This window comes from Pholcus phalangioides, unplaced genomic scaffold (genome assembly GCF_987345545.1).
Source record: "Pholcus phalangioides strain wild (caught in Gottingen) unplaced genomic scaffold, Ppha-v1.0 ptg000001l_1, whole genome shotgun sequence".
Lineage (NCBI taxonomy): Eukaryota > Metazoa > Arthropoda > Arachnida > Araneae > Pholcidae > Pholcus > Pholcus phalangioides.
Window position 1 is genome coordinate 3,960,990 of NW_028301594.1, and position 23,731 is coordinate 3,984,720.

The 23,731-nt window shown below is 38.3% G+C and overlaps 1 protein-coding gene across 1 annotated transcript in view; it reads right to left on the minus strand.

Annotated features, from left to right (window-relative positions):
- Positions 1-8,598: 8,598 nt before the first annotated feature.
- LOC149089710 (matrix metalloproteinase-14-like) overlaps positions 8,599-23,731 on the minus strand; it is a 60,293-nt gene continuing 45,160 nt past the window's right edge. The window contains exons 5-8 of the mRNA XM_089239497.1: positions 18,613-19,130; positions 16,743-16,890; positions 12,390-12,653; positions 8,599-12,268 (exon numbers count right to left, since the gene is read on the minus strand). Coding sequence (XP_089095623.1) covers positions 11,925-12,268; positions 12,390-12,653; positions 16,743-16,890; positions 18,613-19,130 — 1,274 coding nt within the window. The 3' untranslated portion in view covers positions 8,599-11,924. The remainder of the gene's footprint in view (positions 12,269-12,389; positions 12,654-16,742; positions 16,891-18,612; positions 19,131-23,731) is intronic.

The window sequence follows — 23,731 nt, forward strand, 5'->3', positions numbered from 1 at the left end:
AAAAAAAAATGAATAACCGTAAAATTTGATAAAGAGAAAAAAAATAGTATGAAAGAGACAACTTTGGGAAATTTACTCACATTATGAGTATTTCCTTATTTATTTTAGGATATCTTTGAATATTACATACTGCAGTCTGACCAGCTTATATCAATATTTTTCTGTGTTCCTTGAGTTTTTTCATCTTGGCCAACACCATTCGATTATTTACATGCAATAGCTGTTCTGTGCAGAGTTCACATTATACTTTCCAACTTTTTTTTTGGTTTTTAATATATGTTTCTTGTTTCCATAGAACTGAATTTTTAATAAGGTTTGCCCTATGCTAGGGGTTCTCAAACTTTTTCCACCTGCGGCGCTCCTTTCCCTAATTAGCACTTATCTACGGCTATCCAGAGCAGTTTAACAAAAAAAATCTATTCAAGAAAACTCTCAGGGCTGACGCTCCGCAGTGCCTCTAACAAAGGAGGTGGGGGGCAGCGCCACACAGTTTGAGAATCCCTGCCCTAAGCAAATAGTGCCATACTTCAATTTGTCAATAGATAATGGGAGTAGACCTCCTTCAATTACCAGATTGACTTATCCACTGCATTTTTAGAGAAAGTTTGATATAAGCTTTATCACTGTAGGTAATTGCTGTTCTCTGTCCTGAATTTTTTTTAATGATTAGACGTCACTTGGAGCAGCTAACCAGTTTTTTGTTCAGATTTAAGAGCCCTCAAGAAAATTTCTGCCTCCGGGCCCTGAGAAGACATGCTACGGCTCTGATCTGTGATGTGTACACTTTATTTCAGGGGTGTATTGGACAGTTTTTAATGATTTACACATTAGAAAAATCGGTAAAAAGCTGGGACTCTGGCATCTATGAGAAGGATGTAAATTTATGACTAATTCTGCGGCAAAGATTATTTTTTCACGTTGCATGAAGAACATAACTGCAGAGAAGAGATAAAAGTCACGTTCATCCTCGTAGAGTGTTAGGTATTGAAACACCTTCATTGTGCATTTGCTAGGCTCTTGTGTCTTGGTAGACTCACATGTTGATTAGGCTTCTGTTGCTATAGATGGATTAATCTTGAAATTTTTGATGAGCTATTTTCAATGTAAATGAATTTACAATGGTGAATGGTTTTCAAAACTTAGAACCCCTTAAGAATCAGTAGGGTGTCGGTTTCTGAAGTTTCTTTCTAAGATTACGTGAATATTGATGATGGTATATTCGTGGACAGCATTCACAGAGATAGACATGTTTGAAAGGTTTTTAAAACAAAAACCACAAAATTTTATTTACTGGAAAAGCAAAAAGCTATTTTGAAATGAACTTTGAATGAAAGGAACTCTTCACCGTCATTCAAATAGTAGAATTTGGAGATGTTAAACCATTTTCCACGAAATATATTGCTCTTGAATAGTTTAAACGACGACCATTTTCAGTTATGGGTAATTTTCTAAATTTCAGCCTCGTCATTGGTTATTTTTTGCCTGTTTTGGATTTTGTGTTTGTAATTGTAATGGGAAAATATTTGCTGCGTCAATTTACACATGATTTCAAATCTTTATTCATATTAATCATGCTTTATATTTTTAATTTATTTTTGCTCACTCGTGCCATTCGAAATTGTATATTTATGTGTGTGGGGTATGTTGAATTTCAACCTAGCTTTTTTCAGCTGATATTGGTCAGTGACATTTTATAGCACATTAAATACCAAGTCTTAAAAAGGGTCTTAAAAAGATGTGTAAAAAACATGTATTCATGTGAATGACCATCCCATCCCACTCTATAGTTTTATTTGGTGAGGACCCAGGTTTTTCATTAACCATGATTTCAGACACCAGCAAGTTAAAGTAACCTGGGCTCCCCGGCAATTTGGAAAATCATGCAGTCGAGGAAAACATAAAATATTTGATAAAAGTTAGGGAGAAATTCTTTGAAGGGGAAAAAAACATTTGAAGGTTAAAATTTTAAAAAATAGGAAATAAATTTTTTTACCTGAATGTATAGACAAGGAAAAATTAGTGAATTTTTTTTTTTTTTGGTCGATTCTTGATAATTTTTGGGAAATGTTAAAGCAGATTTGGGGTCGGGAACCCACGTAGAGTGCTTCCATGATTGATGAACCAATGGTCACATATTCCAAATATTTTCACAGCAGCTTTCAAATTAGGTATAAATAAGTTTGACTGTAATTCTTTTCCCATTTAAAAAAAACTGGTATCATTTGGCACTATGTAGTTGAAATCACAGTATTCCCCTGCGTTAGCTAGCATTCTGGTAAATTCAAATCACAGATTCTGGAAAAATTTTAAATATCTTTTGTTAAAAAAATCCATTGAATTGGCGAATGAATACTGCTTTTCTCGACATGCCGGTAACAGACCAGACTCCAACATTTTGCAAGAGGTCCTGGCTTTGATTCCTGGTGGAGAAAACGATATTTTTAGCACTTAAGTGGTAAGGTGCTCTTTTTCCACCATGAAGGTTATTGTCAAAGTTCACTGGTTCGAATCTGGGGGAAGAACATTTAAAACGAGTTCTTTATCTACCGAACCTGGTGCAACCGCAGATAGATGGTGCTTTCATTTCCCACCCAACTCCACTGGTTGGAAATTTCCATATGGCAATATGACCAGAGTTAGAATGGAGTAAAGTAGACCCCAAACATTCGAAAACCTGTTGTCCCTCAAGTTTGGTGACATGCTTGCTAATATGGGGGCAGCACAGTATATAGCGCCTTTATAGTAACTTAAATTATATGATAATATATAATCATCAAATATAGTGAAATTTAAATATGTTTTATATTCCAGTGTATTAGATGATTCAACAAAGTTTCTCCTGACGAGTCACATATTTTGTATACTCAATTAAACTCAAAACCTGCATTTGAGACTCTCTCTGTTTTAGATACAGTAGAACCTCAATTAACCGCAAGGGGCGAATGTGAGCTGGTCTCCCATTTGAAAAAGTCTCTCTGCAGAGATACATGATATTCAACATGATACTTATACAATATGAATATTCATGCATTTGCCATTTTCACTTCAAAATATGAAAGACAGATTGCAGCACTAGCAAGATCATGAAACAAGCACAACTCTGGCAATATAAATATGTTAAAGCCATACTTACATTTGGAACAAATGTTCTGGCAAGTACCGAACATAACATTCTGCTTTGGAGGAATGGGAGGGGGGGTTGTAATAGGCCCACAGCTACCTCGAATAACAAACAAGATCCTCATTGAATAGATATGATCCCATAAAATGTGAAAAATAAAACGTCTGTGAAGCTCAGGTAAATTTCTTAAAAAAAACAAATAGATAAAAGTCTTATTTTAGTATGTAATGGAAGGTTATGAAAAAATACTCTGAAATTACCAGCTTGCATTATCATTGTCTGTCATACCCGCACTGCACCATTGACACCAGCAAATGTGCTGAAAGTTTGTTGTAGGGCTTGAATGTTTGCTGGAAAAAGAGCTTCCGTGTGGAGAAACAAATCTGCCTCCTTTTTTTTAAAATGAATATTATTGAGATCTTTGAGGCAATATGTACATTGAACTTGAAGGACTGTGACATACCCCCCCCCCCCACATCTCTCAGAGAGATATTGAAATGTTCTTGAAGGATGTGCCCGGAAATTTTATTAAATAACAATGTGCTTCGAACATATTAATTTGTATTCCAAAACATAATTATAGATTTAGGGCAATGAGGCCAATAAACGATTAATTTAAACATCTTGCATACAACACCCATCGATCGCCTCTGTGCCGGGAGCGTCCTTGAGGTTCGATGAGTGTCTTGTGTTACTTAGAATGACGATGTTCCCCTTATTATTACATAGTCAGTTCCGATTCTTGCGCCGCAGCTTATGTGTCTGAGGTGACTGGACGTCCAGTCCTCATAGTGCTCGTTCTCATTGAGATGAAATGTCTTCATTCCTCTGGTGATGTCACAAAAAGACACATCTACAATGAGCAGATCATCTACTTATGAGTGGAAAATCTGAAATCGCAGTGTCATAATCGGGTATTACGGTGGTAATTGTAAATAGAAGTAAAAATCATATGCTGAGAAATAGATGGAATTACTGGATAATCTTGTTGATAATGATTATAGAAATTGTCTCAATTTCGAGCACGGTCAAGCCCAGCGCATGCGATGCGTACAACTAGCAACTGATAGACCACTGCATTCATGCACTGCCACAGCTGTAAACGTTTAGTCGGTTCCAGCCACAAAAACGCCACTAATTATGTCTCTTAAGTTATAAGTATGCGCAGTAATGGATCTTAATATGCAAGTGATTGGTGTGTAGTCGGCATCAGCATGTTTAATTTGTCTGTGGCCACTTTTTTTTGTTATGCAGCAGATGTAAGTTGCTCTCCAGGTACTGCAGCAGTTTCATCAGACGCTGATAATTGAGCTGATTTTGCAGAACCCTTTTTTCCCAAACATATAGTTTATCTACCGGCATATCACCAAAGTGGAACTCTGTCGTGTGGACATCAATATGTACTGACCTGTACAGGCAATATGTACTGAAAACCGTCTTTGTGAAGAGATGTTGATGTTTAGGGAAGGAAAATATTTGTCTCTTCCCTCACAGGGACTTGAACCTCAGTCTCTCGTATGCCGGATGCATGCTCTACCTCTAAGCTATGAAAGCAGATAGAATATTCCCTCCTTGGAGCATATATATATATTGAATGGCTCAGTGTGATGGATGAATGACATCAAGACCGTCAGTTGCTGATGTATATGTGGCGAAAAATTCCCTCTCTACTTTTTAATACAAGAAGTAAAAATGAATTTTCCTTTGCTAAACATCAATATCTCTTCACAGAAAAAGTTTTCGCGTACATATTGTGTTAAAGGAGAGGACTTCTTTTTCTACTTTGAGGTTCAGTTTCACAGATTGTTAACAGTTCACTCAGAAATTTTTGTTATGCTGAGAATATCGAAAAATGTTTTTAAATTGCGTAATAATTGAGTCTTGCAGAACGCGAAGACTTTTTTTTCAAAATGTGATGTTTTTAGCCAGTTTTTGCTGTTTGAAAATTGTGGATTCTTAGCAGTTCCTACGCGAAATTGACATTATTCTTAACGATTTCAGTTGGAAAAGAATTTGTTGTTGGTTACTTTATCGAGATAAAAAGGGGGAAAACAGTAATTTTTTATGTTGAGTGCTTGAAGCATTTGTAAGTGTTCGATATTGTGTCATTGTGCTGTTGTATAACCAAAAAATCTTGAAAAAAAAGCATGTTAAATCACTTGAGAAATGTTTTTTATAGTCTTCCTACAGTTTCTCAAGGTAAATTTGAACACAAACATTGTCAGTATTTTTCTCGCCTGTAATTACTTTCCATATTATATGAATGGAATACTGTATATATATACTCGCATACAAGTTCATATCTGATCTGAAATAATTATGAAGAGCTGCGTGTGTGAGGTGAAATCATTGTTTTCTTTCGATGCTTGCGTTCTGAACATTCCAAAAGTTGTGAATATGTGCATGAACTCTGAAGTAATTCCTCAGAATATGAAACATTATCAAGATGGTAAGATGGTTATTCTGAACAAAAAAATGTTTCAGAGAATCAAAAGAAAATAATTTTTTTGGACGATGTTTGTCTTTTTTTTTTTGAGCAATTTAATCTTTTGAAAAAACTGATGTTTTAAAAATACAAATATTACAAAGTTTTTTAATGAAATATAATTATTTGAGAATATCCACTCAAACTTAGTTCAAATTTACTGTTTCTTTGATCAGCTCGCATTTACCATTCACGATTCTTTGACTTATATGCGAGTATAACTGGTTATATTCGTTATCGCAAAACACTAGAACACTTTGTTTTGCTGATCAGTCACATTTAAAAACACTGTCGAAAATGTGAAACTACATTTTTTTTGTTGTTGTCTTGATCTCATTGTGTTGCTTTCGGTGCTGGTTCATTTTCCTACATAATAAAACATTTTCATGTCATGTTATTATTTTTTCAGTTTGATTTCACAGTTTCTTTCCGCATCACACATTGTCACGAATGAAAAATAAATTTAAAATTCAGTACTATGTTCTTTGTGTTGGAGAAGTCTATTTTATGATGTCCATTTACTGTTGTTATTTTAATCCTTTCATTTCAAAGAAAGGATTGATGTGAACTCATAGCAAGATTTTTGCATTTCGGTTTTTTGTTTCGCAAAGTCACATTATAGAAGGACTGGACAAATCCCATGTGCCAAGTCGCCATGGTGACTAAAAAATTGGTATTGGAACCTAGAATTTTCTTTGTGTACTTACTAAATTGCAGGCAGAGAGCAGCTCAAAATGTTTGGAATTTATAGCAGCACATCTGCCAACATGAAAAAAAGGGGGTGCTGTGCCGTGGGAAAAGTTTAAAAAAAAAGTATTATTTTGGACCTTTTGCTTCGGGTAAAAATCATTTTTGTGCCTAAAAACTTGTTCTGGTACTTAGTTTTTTTTGCGATTTGTCCAGTCCTGTATTATAGGTGGTTTTTTTTTTTTATGAACTCTTAACTTTTTTTCAAAATTGCATGATTTTTCTTCTAAATTTCCAATATGACAGATCAAACATTCATTTCATTCAATGATTCGTTCAAGAATCACATTCGTTTGATTCTTTCTATTTTCTGCCCAAAATTCAAAGATAAGTTTTTTAAAACAACAAGGAACTCTATGAAAAAGACGAAAACTGATTAAAGGCTAAAATGTACAACTTAAAAATTGAATAAATGAGAATCTATATGGAAGATGAGATTCTGAAGATTCTTTTATTTTACACTAATGTGCGCAACCAACACCAGCTTTCGTCTACTGAAGCTGGTGTTGATACAATGCAGTCAAGTTTGTAATTGTCCCCATCAATTTTTGATTTGGTCAGCTCATTTCTGTGTCTGATATATGGAGATGGAAAAGATAAGCTCCACCTAGAATGTCTAGACCAGTGGTTCTTAGCTGGGGGTGTAGTGAAGCATTTTTGGAGGTGCGAGATAGGAGAAAAAAAACTAACTAAAAATGTGACACGAAATTTGCTGCAAAAGTTTCTTTTTCGGTTAGCAATTGTATCTGCTTTTTATTTTGATTGAGGAAAAATTCCAAAATTAATGCTCAAAATATTAGTTTGTTTACATTAATACCTTGTGTTATCAGCATGCTACGCTTAGATGCTCTGAAAACATGGGTTCCTTTTTTTGCAATGCATTTTCTTTCATTTTACATGAAATGATTCAAAAAATTTCAGAAAGAAGTGGAGGTACATGTGGAAAAATTATTCAGAGGTGGACACATGAGTTAATTGGGCTCAAGTGACAGTAATTATGATGTGTAATGAGATTAGCGTGAAAATTCAGCTCACGACGCGATTGTTTTATATTGGCACGTGCAACCATATCAATGAAAATGTGCGGAGGCGTTCGTTAGCGGCGTATCACTGAATTGTATAATTTTTTTTTTTATCATTTATGGGCAATATTTCAGCAGATATCGCAGGTTATAATGCTTTATTTTGTATTTATTAATAAATATAGAATCAGTACATTGATTCAAAATCTTACAAATTTTAATGCAAATCACTTTCATATCCTTTTTAGTATAACTTGGGATTATTTATAAACTTTTTTGTTTGCATTTCAATTCATTTTAATTTCATTTAATCATGAATAATCACGAAATCGAATTTTTTTTGTAATAAGACTTAGATTGTTTTATAGTAGTGTTGAATATACCGGGGATCAGAAAGACAGCATCTTGTGAATTTAGGGAAGTTTTTGACCGTGTTCAATCGAAAGCACGCTACTCATGTGTGAAATGAGTAACCCTTTTGCTGTTATTAATTTTAAAATGTTCATAATTTTAATCTTAAATTATTGTTTTTATTTATGAAGTGATGGTTTAGAGGGCCAGACTTGGTTGAGGGGGTTGCAGTGAGGAGATACATGTGTGTGGGCTCTTGATGGCACATGGAGCTTGAGCTATGATGATGTTTTGAACATGTTTACAGTGGAAGAATATAAATGTGGCAAGGATATGATTGAAGAGTTTAAAACTTTCGACGGAATGAATAGGACGAACCATGAGTCATTTATACACCGCCAATTGACTGCTTCCACAAGGGGACAATTCCAGTTTTATAGTGTTGCAGGGAATTTTTCTCTAACAGGGTGAGAATAAATGGAATAGTGTATATCCTCAGATGTCGTGAATTCTACCACAATTCACACCCTTAAAAAACAGACATTCATATTAGAATCGTATCCGTAGATGAAGCAACCTAATTTCTTATGCGCAGTGTGAATTACATTCATCTGATACATTTTTATTAAAATTGCTTTAATTTTGAGATTCTGGATTTTAAATTTTTATTTGACATCCATAATTTTTTTAAGAATGTTTTTTACAACCACCTCATTGGGCATTTTGCGTGCTGCGACCCTTGAATTTGTATTTGTTTCAAATTGAATTTAAAAAATTATTCACTCTATGTATGTGTTCATGAAATACTTTTTCATTTTCTGACAAATAATTATAAGGAAAAATTTTCCCCACAAGTCTCGTAATTTTTTTTTAATTAAAAACAATAAGTTACGAAAAAAAAGTTCTAAACATTTACAAATAAGTAAATATTCCACAACCAATAGAAAAATAATGGATAAAAATAATTAAGTACATGTGTATATTTAAACAAAATAACATACATTTTTTTTTTGTTCTAAGTATGTATGCCTTACATACAACATCGATCAATCTAGCCATTGACAGTATATTGAAAGCTTGATAATAAGAGTAATATATGGCCGTTCATAAAAATGTTTATCACAAAATGTGTATTCTTTAATTTAGTCAAAATTATTTCTGTGTTCCTTGAATCTTCATTAATCCCTTTACGATCACGGACGAAATAATTCGTCCAAACCCAGTTTAATAAATTTAATCTAGAAAAAGTTCTCTGTTTCCTTTCTCCTGATCATCGCGAAGCTTTATAGTGACCCTACTAACCAAAATTACTTTTTTCCTCCCCGTTTTTTCTACACTCCTGTTAGAGATTCCCTCTGTCCCAAATATAAAGGTATCTTTCTACTATACACGTGGGTGAGGGTGAAAAAGGAAAAGGAAATTTGTATTGTATACTCTCTTATCTACTTATATATGTATTATACTGTTTTTCCTTCCATATTTATTTTTTGTCTTCTTTTTCCTTCCCTTTCTTTCGTTTTTTAACGTGTGGTTAGGCTGGGACAAGGTTACCAGATTTATCGCCGATTCGTCAAGCAGAGATCATTCAAATTTTTTGCCAAAAGGTGGGCGCGGTAGCCCAAAGGTTATTTAGAGCTGTCGCGAGTTCGATACCCGGTTCGTCCTTGTCAGAAACTTTCCTCGCAGGAGTACACAGCAAAAACGGCGACGTGACCACAGAAAAAAATTGCTATCGCACGGAGTTCTCCATCGAGGGGTTAGCGCACCAACCTCACGATGAGTATAAAAAAAAGGCTGCCGTTTGGAATCGGCAAAAATTGTAGGTCCCGATCTAATTAGACCTCCTTCCCAGAAAATGACCAAATGAGTTGTTAAAAGCAAAATCTTGTACGTGAAGGGGGTTAAAGGTTGGGGAGGGAGGGAAGAGCTATTTGAAAACGCGAATAATAGCTGCTAATTGGTTTTCGGAAAAGGACATGCTCGACATGAATTGTCATTTGCTTTATTTAGCCCTTTGTGGTGTGGTAATTACGACGACTTTTTACAGCATGTCTGATTCATCCCGGTAATCTTTATCTGCCACGGCCTATTAGACTTTGACCTACAGTTTAGAGCAGCGGTTTTCAAACAGGGATCCTTGCAGAGGTTTCAGAGGCTCTGTGAGGCTAGATGAGAAAACAACTTTTATTGTTTTTTACACATTACTATACGTTGAATATTATTCTGTAAAGGAGGTCCATGGCCTTCATCTTATTGGCACTAAGGGTTCAGAACCCCTGGTTTAGAGCCGATTTGCTAACTGCTGGAGAAAGACATCTGTTAATACTCGGAGTTGTTAAACTGATGGTATCATCTTGCCTTGAATGTTTAAGTACGTTGGAGGAGGGAGTGTATGTGCCTTAATCGCCTCAGTGGGAAGAGATCCGATATATTCACTATGCGACATATCCGTGACCGTAACGGGCTCCTGAACGTTCAGAAGCTCCGCACTCGTGATAGAAATTAAAAAAAAGTTATTATTTGAAACTTTTTGCATTTGTAAAACAAGATGGCGGAGCTTCACCTGTCAAAATACAGATATGAAAAAAATTAATACACGAAGAATTAAAGACGATCAAGAAACTTGAATGCCTCTGGAGAAAGTACTCTGTCACACCGCTGCAATTATGGATGTGGGGCGGCAATGTTTGGTTCCCGCATGAGCCCAGTTCACTCTACGCCGATTCAAAATCATGAGAACAGCATCCGGGCCATCTTAACGGTATCATGGGCCTTCTTGGAAGTCTGACATGTGATGCTTATTGCTATGTAAAGTCATTCATCAGAGGCTTCTTTGCGTTAAGCGAGAGGGGGGGGGCGACCCAAATGAATGTTTACCCTCTAAAACAGAGTGAATTTCCATTTCTAGTTAAGGTCCTATCTCCGCATCTGTTATACGATGGCGAAAGTTTGCTTGAAAGGAAAGAAAGCCATTTTTCACACTTTTTGGATGCCTCATGCCTGTATTGATTATTTTGGCGGAATAAAAATCCAAGTGGCAGAGTTGATGCTGTCAGTGGTGTGGGAGCCGGGAGTGCGGGGTGCGAAAGTGGTGGTGGTCTGAAGTTGGTTTTTTGTGGTTTCCAACTTCGAATGCGAATCGATCTACTCGTTGAAAAGTTTTGTCATGGAGAACAACAGGCCTACAACGTACAAATATTCAATCATTACATTTCACTCACAATTTGAAATATAGATGGCAGCAGTGAAAAATCAGACACGAAGCTGGGGCCCCATGTTAATTCATGGCACGAGACTGAGCAACCACTTAAATTGATTAAGAAATCAAAATTCCCTAAAACTAGACTAACACTTCAAGTAAGTGCTTCGTTAACCTTTGTGAAGCGGTTTTCAGAATTGCCCTGTCCGCATTGCAAATGTCACGTGGTGGAAATCACTAAACTTTTTAGAAAAAAAATTGCCACCTATTTTCAAGGATAGCCTATATATTTTTTGATTGCGTAAGCTGATAAATGCTTCCCCACCCCCAACACAAAATAATAATACAGTCGAGTCCCGTTATAACGAACTCCAAGAGACCAGAGAAATTATTTCGTTATAAAGGAATTCAAAGCTTTTGCATCGTTCCTATATAAACTTATTTTGGGGATTAGAAAAGTGTTCCTTAAAACGAGATTTTTTTCGCTATAACGAAATTCTTTAAAATGGGATTCGATTTTAACAGTAAGAAAACAAGGAAGGAATTGAAAAAAAAATCCCTTTCTGTTATTTATGCTGTAAGCATAAACGTATATTACCCCGACAGGAAAGGAAAAAAAAACATCCTTTCTCCCCCCCCCCTCCCTTCTGTTATCTAACTCTGAACAAACGCTGGCTCCGCCCACTGGCAGTTGATTGACAGTACGTGGGGGAGGAAAGTATAGACTGTAAAAACAACTTCAAAGAAGTAGCACGGCTGGTTGTTAACAAAATGAGTTTTAAGAATTCAAGATATTTCAAAAGCAAATCAAGTCAGACGGGATCTGAATCAAATCAGTCTCGGGATTGCCGCTGTAAGGGTTAAGAGCTGATTTTGTTCCGAATATTGGATCCTCCCAAGTTACTCCCGAATATGATTTTACCCCGTAATTGTGTGAGTGTAATTCGAATAAACAACCTCGACCATTATTCTATGTACAGGTTTTTCAAGCCGAAGTTCTTATAAGAACATGACATTGCGCACGACAGAGATTAGAGAGAACGAAATCGCTGTTAGAGAGAACGTTATCGAGATACGAACTCGATTCCTCGTGAAAGTGTCACTCGTAGATGATGACGATTCGAGATATTTCGGCGTTTGCGACTCCATAGTTCCGCCATTTCCGTCGTTCGTGACAATAGATGGCGACGTCGGACTTGTCGTCGAGTGAAATTTGTTGTCGTTGTTGTTTATCGCATCGCAACCGAACCAGAACTTGCTGATGTCGCTGGTCATGGCGTAAGCCTTCATCTTTACATCGTTGAACCTCCATTGCTTCTTGTCTTTCAAAAAATAAGTGTTTCCTATAGAAGTACAAAGACATAGTTACTTGAAATTTTTATGCATTGCGTACGTCACATTTAGAATAATCTGCTCCAGGCGTCACGTGCCTCATGATATTCATCGTCGACCAATTTTACTCACCATCAGTCCACCTAAAGGCTGCGTCAATGTCCCGCGGTACTCCCCGCCAAACGCTGATGTCTCGAGGATAGTCGTATTCGACTGTACCATCGATCTCGTCGAACTTCCAATATTCGTTGCCGCTGAAGAAGTACGTCTTGCCATTGTGACCCCAGACTAGAGCCGCGTCTATCCGCTCTACGTAGGACGGCAGGCCGAGGTCCGTGATGGGTCTCGGGTATCCAGGCTCGAGTTCGTTTGCAGTGAATAGCCAATATTTTCTACCTGTGTGTATAGAAACCACTCTCGATAATGGATAACAGAAAGCGCATAAGAAGCAGTTGCAGTAGAACAGCAACATTCATATATACAGCAGGGGTCTTGAACGCATGGTCCTTGGGCCACATTTGGCCCTCGGAGCTTTTTGTCGGGGCCATTTTCAGAAAATGGTTGAAAACATTGAACAAATGATTAATTCTAGAATAAATGAAAGAAATAATTCCAGAAAAATGATAAAAATTCATACCGGGTGTTTCAAGAAGGACTTCTAACTTTGAAAATAAATAACTCGGAAACGGTGATAAATAGAAGCATGAAACCAGAGGTCAGGGCCGTCTTAAGAGCATCATGGGCCAATTGGTTTTTTCTGGGGCCTCTACCTGGAAAATTCTCGAAAATTTCAATTAGTTCTCATTTTTTTGAGGCCCGTCGTCTCTTGAGAGCCCATGCGTGAAGATGGCACTGCCAGTGATACGTTTACTAAAAAAAACTGTAAGAATCTGATAAAGAGATCTAAAAATAGTTACAAATTACGTCAATAGATGGCGCCGCAGGTAAGTAGCCTCCTTATTCACCCCACTTCACCCAACACCTTCTAAAGCAGAAAGAGTTCACCTTCTCTGCTCTAGAAGGTGTTGCCTCACCCCCTGCGACTGTGGGGCACACTGAAGGATATTGTTTGCCGCAACAATCTTTAACATTCGACGAGCTGGAGGAGGTTATTTGTCAAGCTTGTGTGTCGATATCTGGTGACACACTACAGAGAGTCACTGACAATTTAATTCTTCGTTTGCGACATGTGTGTTGTGTGAAAGGTGCACATTTTGAATAGCTTTTGATCAGAATGCAACGAGTGCTGTTTGTATTTTGTATTACCCCATTATGTACAGCCCACTTATGGTAATGCCACATGCAGCGCCGTCTATCGGCGCAATGTATAACTAAAACTTTGAGGTTTCCGTATCAGATTCTTATGGTTTTTTTTAACAAACATACCACTGGTTTCATGCTTCTGTCTGTCACCATTTCCGAGTTATTCATTTTCAAAGTTAGGGGTCCTTCGTGAAACACCTGGTAATTACTGAAAGAAATAATTTCAGAATTTTTGAAACAAATAATTTCAGGATTAGTGAAAAAAAAAACATGAATCAAGGAGAGAAAAATAATTTCACAATCAATTAGAGAACAATTACATAATTATTGAAAGGAATTATTTCATGTATGGAAAATAATTTCAGAATTGCAGTCCTTTCAGGCTGGAAATAGCCACAGAATTTAATCTAATTTATTGAAAACGCTTTCAGAATTTAATGAAAAAAATTATTTAAGAACTAACAGAGAGAAATTGATAATTAATAAAAGAAATCATCAGAAAAAAATAAGTTTTCAATTATTTTTTCCCTGTTTAACTTGGAACCCCATTTGCCCCCCCCCCCATATTAAGGTGTCACTAAATTACACGAGCTGGTGGCCCGCGGGCTTCGTGGGAAGTTTAAATATGGTCCGCTGTGTCTGGAAGGTTGAAGAGAAGACCCCCGGTATTGCACACCCACGCTGAGTTGGCTTCTGGCTACGTCATGAAACACCGCGATGGGCGCTCAATTTATACAGTCGAACCCCGTTTTAACGAATAGCGTTATAGCGAAAATTTCGTTGCAACGAACACTTTTATAAACCCCCAGATAAGATTGCATAGAAGAACAATGGAATTCCTTTACAGCGAAATTTCATTATAACGAAGTGATTTCCCCGGTCTTCGTTGTAACGGGATTCGACTGTATATGACATGATGTCGCTATCCACTTGTTAATGCAAGGTATACAGAAAAATGAATGTGTGAAGATATTTATTTTTTGAGACGTTGATTTTTTTTAAGTAAGGAAAACACTCATCGCTGTCTTTACCGAAAGTCGAACCCCGGTCCTTCGCTTGCCGGACGAGTGATCTCACCACTCAGTTACAGAGATTTTCCTTCACTGGAGTATATATATGACGAACGTTATATATATAGCCCTCTGGTGGGGCTTGTCTGAGCTATTAGCTGATCGTGCGCGTGTTCTTTGCACGGTCCCGTTTGGCATATATATGCTCTAGTGAAGGAAAATCTCTGTAGCTTAGTGGTGAGAGCACTCGTCCGGCAAAGATAAGTTTTTTCCTTCAACATCTCAGAAAATAAATATCTTCATAACATCCAGTTTTCTGTTCAACTTGGATTCCATTTATCTTCTTTCGGTAGAAAAGGTCGCAGGGGAAAAGGAACAGGTTGACGTTTCCCGTTGGCCAAGGGCGTAGCGAATGGTGGGGGGGACTTGGGGGTCTGGTCCCCCCCCCCCCCCCGAAATGTGAAAAAATGACTGAAAAAAGGGAAAAAGATGGCCAAATCCATTGTTCTGTCACTTTGGCCCGAAATTCTGTCACGAAATTTCTGGCTACACCCCTGCCGTTGACGTCATTTGCGCTATTTTTTAGCGAGTTTTTTCCCCAACCTCCCGTTTTTTCTCCCCGTTTCCCCTCCTTGGAAAATGAACCCTCTCTTCACTCGTCAAGGTCAGAAGCCAACTCAGTATGGGTATACAATATACAGGGTGCATTGCTAACACCTTGCACCGCAAATTACTGGAGAACCGTTGATGCAAGATACATGCTTGCAATTACAAAAAGTATCCAAATAACGTGTAGATCCCAGATAAGTCATTCATATCGCAAGGAGTAGTATAGTTATTAAAATAAAAAACTTTTATATGGGCACAATGTCCTTAAAAGAACCCTATTTGTTGTTGCCCTATCTCGTCTGATAAGAGGCGTATTTATGGTTTTTACACTTGTGGGGTAGACGAATCTACGAATCTTGCCGCCATAGGCAGAGATAGACTGGAGTCTGGGGGGGGGGGGCACGATGATAATGATGTCAATTCATATAGTATTCACATATACATCAGATCAGTCGATTCCCCCCCTTTGACACTGGGGGGGGGGGGCATGGGGGCACCCCCTCCCCGCATCTCCGCTCATGCTTGCCGCCCTTCTCCCATTCTAGTCCTCAATTCCTAATTTTCTCGAATACTCTTTCCTCGACTTCGCCACTCTGTGCTGTAACCCGCTTGCCCCCCCCCCCACCTTGCAAGTACACCCGTGGCCAATGCCGTAACTCGGCAGATGCAACAGCAGGTGCATCCGCACAGGACTCACTTGGCATTTGGAAGGGGAGCCCAGAAGGTGGCCTAAATGAGCCATTCTGTGCCCAAAAAGGGGCCTAAATGTAAATGCTTGCACAGGGCACAGGAATAGCTAGTTATGGCACTGCTTGTGACTCAAAGAGTGTGTGAGTATGGGGGTGACTAAAACAGTGACTTAAAGTCACTCTTTTGGTCATTCAGATGCTTTCACACTCTTTTGGTCATTCAGATGCTTTCACACTCTTTTGGTCATTCAGATGCTTTCACACTCTTTTGGTCATTCAGATGCTTTCACACTCTTTTGGTCATTCAGATGCTTTCACACTCTTTTGGTCATTCAGATGCTTTCACACTCTTTTGGTCATTCACACGCTTGCTCACTTTCCAAGTCGATCTTTCACTCATTCGCGTGCTTTCATACTCTGCAGGTCACTCACTGACCTAGTCCCTTCCTGTTTGGGCAGAGGCGGATTCATTGAAGTTGAAACAAATTTGGTCACCCTTTTTAAATTCTACTTTCTCGGTCACTCATTCCTCAAATTTTCTGCCCCTCTGAACTTGCCGCCGTGGGGGTACACCCATTGCCACCGTGACTTGGCAATTTCTAAGTGCAATATTCGCTAAGATAGTTTAATTCAAAAACCGGAGAAAAGTTGGCAAAAAACAGCATCAACTTTCTCCCAATCATTTTTCCTCCCAACTTTTCTCCGTTTTTTGAAATTCAAATACTGTATCTCAGCGAATATTGCACTTGGAAACGAGGATTTTTTTTTTCCTTTTTCTGTTGGAATCGGGAGACACAGGGCAACAACAGGCGGTGCGTGCTGTTAGCCATGCAGCCCCGTACAATTGAAACGAATGATGCCATTCACGTGAAATGAAGAAAATACTAGCACATACGAAAGAAAAAAAAGGTTACCCGTAAAGAACACAATCTTCGTATCCGTAGGCCTCTCATAGAGAGCATCAACTTTCTTGATCGGTTCTGGCAAATTGAACCAGAATCTTTCGATGGGGACAGGGTAGCCTTTCTTCAACAGCTTGTTCGTGTCCAGCCTCCAAAAGTACTGAAAATTGGCAACGCATACAATATTATTATCATTTTAAATATCACACACCCAGTAAAATTCTAGCAATTCGATGGACATTTTTACCATCCTAGAATGGAACCCACGCTAATGGAATTTCAACCACCCTGTACCATTTTGCGAATAAGATGACAAAAGCCATCAGCAGCTTCTGCTGCTGCTTACGGCCAACTGGAAACTACTTGGGCTTATTCCCCAACTGTCTTATGCATACATGTTCAACCAATGGCCCGCGGAACCAATTTTGCCCTCAGAGTCATCTGATGTGGCACGCGACCTTAAACCCAATTTTGTAAAAATGGGCCAAGCAGGACATTTACAGATCATTCGAGTGATCCGCGGCGTATTTACAGATAACATGAGCGACCTACGGCACAATCCCAGATCACTCAAGCAGCCCGCGATAAGTTTACAGATAATTTAACTGACACGCGGTGCAGTTTCAAATCACTTATGTGTCTCGCGGCACATTTACAGCTAATTCAAGTGACCCGGAGCATATATACAGATCACTTGAGCAACCCACGACACCGTTCCAAATCACTCAATCGGCCCACAGAACTTTTATACATCATTCAATTGGCCAGCGGCATATTTACAGATTATTTAAGTGACCCGCGGTACTCTTCTAGATCACTTAAGTGGCCCGTGACACGTTTTCAAACTATGCTGAAGTGGCCCGAACTCTCCTAAAGGATGAGTACCCTTAGGCTGCGTAAAATACTGGGACGAAGAGATACGAGAATTACGACTAGTAAGAAGCGTAGGGAGTGGGGGAGGAGGAGGGTAGAGAAAATGACCAGAGGGGTTCTGAAATTTCAAGATGTGATGATCCCTCCGCAAAAAACTTCTTTTTAACGAGAGAGAGAGAGAGAGAGAGAAAAGGGAAGAAAAGGACCAATCAGCAGATAGAGATTAGAGGTGAAAACAAACTTGTTTGTTCAAGTCATGTGAACCGAATGTGTCGCCCTTCTAGTTTAAAATTTCTGACCACCATGCTTGCTTACTCTTTTGGTTAATCCCATGATCACACACTTTCTAGGCCACTCCCATGCTTGCACACTCTCTAGGTCACTCAGCCGTTCACATGCTTGCACGCGTTTTGCTTCTCTCTTTTGGTCATTCACATGCTTGCACACGCTTTGCGTCACTCTTTCTGTCATTCACTTGCTACCGCACGCTCTAAGTAACTCTTTTGCTCACTCATGTGCTTGCAAACTCTCTAGGCCACTCACTAACCCAGAGTGTCGCCCTCTGGCCACAAGGGATTCGTGGTTATAAAATTTTGCTGCCCTTCTCCCATTTTGCTCTAATTTCCTTAGCCACTCATTCCTGAAATTTGCTGCCCTGGGCTATAGCCCGCTGTAAGTCCCCCTGTAAATACATACGCTACTGTTTGTCTCGCTTCTCGAATAGGTGCGGCGTATATAAAAACAATACAACTGTTTTCGTCACTAATCCCTATTCTACATTCTCGTACCTCTTAGCCGCCTCCCTGCGTGAGCAGTATATAACCTTTTACCACTGCCATCTATCGGCACAAACTTGAATTTTTAGTTTCGGAATCGATTTCTCCCCTTCGATAAATGATGTACGCGGTATGAATTATATTTTGTGAGATTATTATATATAAAAGAACTTTTTCGTTTGTCCCAAAAAATATTTTTAACATATATTCGAGTTAATTGAGCACTACTTTACCTGATCTTTGAAAAGGAAGACCTCCCTCCTGATGACGGACACCGCATCAACTGACGTGTTGCAAGTTTGTGGTGGATCAGGCAGCGATGGACTCTCGGTCCGAAATACTTGGGGACTGTCCGTAGATGTCCTCTTCGGAAAGACCGTTGTGGTTTTCTTCGTAATTGGTCGTTGGCTTCTAGTTGTAGGAGCTTTAGTAGTAGTACTAGTTGTCGTCGTAGTCCGACTGCCGGTCCTAGTGCCCCTCGTCGGGGACTTAGTGGTGGTCGAGAGTCTTGCCGTAGTTGTTTCGACAGTGGTGGTATCAGGTGGTGATGTCCAAGTCTGTGACGTCAAACTCGTAGTGCTGTCCGTTTCCGTGTATCTCGTACCGGAGGACAGCGTCGTTCTGTGGAGAGATTCTGTGTTGGTTGAAACAGTAGTTTCCTGAGTGGTCGTGGGTTCTTCTGTTGTACTCGTAGAAGACGTGGGATGATACGCCGTTGGCATTGTCGCCCATTTTTGGGATTCCTTGATTCCTGAAAGTAGAGTACATTGCACGTTTACTGATATGTATAAGTTTCATGACAGGAATTACGTAAAATTACAAAACGATTGTCAACATGACATAATTATTGTAAACGAACAGAGAATCAAAATGTAAATGTAACAAAGCAAATAAAACGTTAGCATCGATACCAGATCTCTGGGTAAAGAAAGGATTTCAAACAATAATATATCACAACAATGTTTTGTCCATCTGTGTTATTTTATCTCTCACAAAAATTTTTCTTCAACAGTATTTTATGCGTCATCAACACTCATATTTTTTCTTTTTTAGACAAAGGCTTGCCCACCAATGTTATTTCATCTCTTCTCAATAATATTTTCTCTTTCAAACAATGGCTTGCCCCACACTGCCATTTTATCTCTTCAACAATATTTTATCTCTCAAACAATTGTTTGCTCAGCAATGTCATTGCAGTTCTTCAACAATGACATTTTCTCTTTCAAACAATGGCTTGCCCGACAATGTTATTTATCTCTTCAACAATATTTTCCCTCTCAAACAATGGTTCATTCAATGATATTATTTGAATTCTTCAACAAAGTATTTTCTCTCTGAAAAAATTTGGCTCGCCCCACAATACTATTATATCTCTGAACACCGATATTTTCTGTCTCAACTAAGGGATTGCTAACAATGTCATTTTATCTCTCTAACAATGATATTTTCCTCTTTGTTAAGCAACGACTTCTAAACAATGTAATTTTTCCTCTATCTTATTGAACAATAATTTTTTCCCTTAAAAAAATGACTTGTTGACCCGTTAGCTCAAATGTTCTTAATCTTTTGCGTTCCACAGACCCTTCATGCAAATTAGATGAATCACGGACCCGCTGTGATAATAAAATAAAGGCCATGGACTCCACTTACAAAATATATCAATATAGCATTGCAGAAAACAATGAGTAAATTGTTTTCGCATCCAAGCTCACGGACTCCCTAAAAACCCACCGAAGATCCCTAAGAGGTTTGGGAATCCTTGGCTAAGAACCCCGTCTTTAGCTCAACGTGTAATATGGTCACATAAACGGGGGGGGGGGGGGGAGGGTGTGGAGCTTTAAGAGATGAATAAATAGTGATTCTTCCCCCCTCCCCGAACAGAGCGTTAATGTAATTAACAAAATTAAAATATTCTAATTAAATTAGAACTGATTTCATTCCCAAAGGGTGCCGCCACGAACATAAAAAAGTTTGAGAATGCCTCTTTTCCATTAAAATCCGTGGTTGATGCCAACTCATGTTTCAGGTCTCGAATCGCATATGATCCTGACCTAAGGCAACCGAAATCCATATTCATGAGAAGATACTCTCCACCCACGTTGAAAACAAATCACGTGATGTCGGTATTTCTCCGCCATGACGTATGTGATTAACTGAATATTCGATGCATGGCCATGCTCAAGAACAATGTCGCTTAACCTTTTTTCGCCCATGTGGCCCACTTTGAATAATATATTTTTGTTCTCGTGGCCCCGAGTCTTATCCAACCCTCCCCTCCATCAAGGAGTGAAACTCTTCCCAACTATTGAATTGATTTTGGGATCAAACTGATAGTGAAGAAAAAAATTCACGAGTTAGATCTACCTCCCAATTCAGTGGGAGGTTCTATGCAGTGCCCATGGTCCCCACATCGTACACCAGGCCATCCCCCAGGCTGGAACCTTCATTGGTAGGGGCGGTTCAAAAAAAATATCCACAAATGCGGGACCTATTTTTGGCAACACTTATAAAAAAAACAACTCTACCAGAGAAGGACCTATTTTTGGTGCCCCCCGTGACTTCGTATTTTGGTCAAAAATATTTTTTCGTACTTCAACTAGGATTTGGTGCCCTTCCTAGAGAGAGAGCTTCCTAGTGCGGCCCAACCATAGACTTAAGATATAAATAGACCGCGCACGCTATTCATAAAACTTGTCGAACGTGAAGAAAAGATGAGCAGTATTGTCGGGGAAAGAACAGGTTCTGCGCTATTACATTTGGCGCGTTTTCGCAGAAGCTAGGATGTTGCTGTAACGAAATTTGACTCAATTCGATCAAGTTGATGAAAACTTTCCTTCATTTTTTCAATGAATTTCACTCATTTTTATGTGAAATATTTAGGGAGTATCAGATTTGAAAAAATAAATTCTATAAAATAAACAAATATTGGAAAACGGAATTTATTTATTTTCCATTAAGTGATAATTCTTAATAATTTCTTAACACATGGGTTTTTAAATTTTAATTGAATATATAATATTTGAAGGAAGTGAATATAAACAGTATAAATTTCATGAAATAAATTTTTTTGGCACAGTTTTTAATAGCTTTCTAAATATCTATACACACACAGGAAACAAAATATTGTATACAACAAATATATAATGTTATAATGTTTATGTTACTGTAAATTTGATAAATCCGTAGTGCGCGTTATCTTCAGAAATTATGCATAATAGTTGGTAAATATATGCATAATTACCAATATTTTTAGTAAGTTTGATGAATTTCGTAGCATTTATCACTTTTTACGAATGAATCGAATAATTCTCAAAATGAAGTTAGTAAGTTTAATGAATATGGAAAAAATCCATGCTGAAATATCACTTTATTTCAACAACTTAGTTCTGTCCGTATGAGATGCGTGCACTACACATATTTCGCCATAAAAATTAAATTAATAATAAATGCGAAGATAGAGAGAGATTTTTTTTCATCGGCTTAGTTCATGTTGGCTTTTGCTGTATTTATCAGCATATGCAAACATAACCGTTACGAAGAGGGGTAAAAATACTATTATTTTTAGAGGTTGTTATGCATTTTTATGCAAAACTGCAATTGTCTAGAGGGGGGGGGGGAAGTTTTCCTCACATTCTATTTAAATAGAATATTTTTCATAAATTTCTCCATCTGAAAAGCATATTTTCTTCCAAGTTGAGCAAAACTCGAATGAACTCACTAGCTCGCCAAATCTCGCCAAATCTTGCGGAGACGTATATTTCAGTTAAAACTTCATAAAACTCACAATTTCAATCATTTATTGCCAAAAATTCTATTAAAACATTTAATAATGATTCATGCCATTTGAATTTTACCAAAACTTGGAACTTTAATTGAATTAAATCCAAAATGGAGTCGTTAGAAACTGAGATTACGTCAGAAATCCATTGCATCGTCAATTTAATATTCCAATTTTTAATTTATAAGAAGGGGAATAAGCAAAAAAGTATTCCTTTGTGAAAGGATAATGTTCCTCCTTTCCTAAACCGTTCAGAACATCCGAAAGCTGCACACGTGGTGACCATTCTAATGAAAAATAAGACAGCACTTGGAGATCGTCATACGAACAGCCATAAGGAAAGCATTGCCAGCGAGATTCCCTGACCAGCCTTTCGACCGGAATCACGTGACTCCGGATCTTTGCTTCACATTGTAACCCCTCGCGCGCACTCTATAGTATTATTACTCTGTGGGCCCAACAGTCGCCTTTGTTTTTCAATCCCCCGATCAGATGTTTTCACCGGCGAATTTATAATGAAAAAAACCCAGAAAATGATAAGAATCGTCCCGGGCCCCTGGGCTGGAGCCCTGTCAGAGGGAATCTAACAACCATTCATGTCGGGGCCCATGATAGTGCCATCTCCACACCATGGATCCTGGGGCGAAATGATGTTCTGGGCACCCATATTTAACTGGAAGCAAGAGCATACAAATTTACTTATCAAGGTATCTCCACATCTCACCATGCAGACTTCCCCTATTGATATAAAGCATAGAGCCATGTCTGGATGAGCCTATGCGTTAAGATGGTCCTGGTTCTAGACAAAGCCATTTCAGCAGCATCAGGGACTATCTACCGGTCTGAACACACACACTGAAGGTAATCATATATTTGCCCCCCCCCACCATATTTTCACTTAAAAGCTTCATTTCTTTACATCTGATCCCCCCCCCACGTCTCTTTGTGGCCCCCTTTAGGAGCCTGTGTCATAGCTGCTCTTAAACTTTATTTTCCACCCGTAGCCTCCGTGGAATATCTCAGAACCACAAGGAGTCCACATGGGCCCCAGGTTGAGAAACGCTGCTCACAAGAATATTTTTTGCATTTAAATTCAACACAACTGTTCCGTAAGTTGGGATGTGCAAGTTCCCAATTACAGTGCACCACTAAGGTTTAGAACACTAGTTGAGATGTTAACACGGTATCTGAAAACTACTAATTGCAAAATCACAAATTAGTTACCACTTATTAGAGTTAACATGCACTTTGTTTTCAAAGTGATAAAATTAGATTGTTTTGCATCATCTACGACATTATCAAAAAATTATGCCAATAACTACCTCTCAAAGAAAGTTCTAAGACGTACAGACGAAATATTGTACTCCCATCGATTATTTTCACAAACCTCTCGACCAAATGCCTCAAATATTCTCAATAACTGGCCCATCTAGGTTCCACTTCTTCTCATCGCTGAAAATAACTGAATACCATTTGGGTTCATATATGACAAACACTTCCCAGCTCACTGTAACCTTTGTGTTTTGCGCACACGTTGGAAATTTGAGCGCAAAAGCTGGTTTACTTTCATTTTT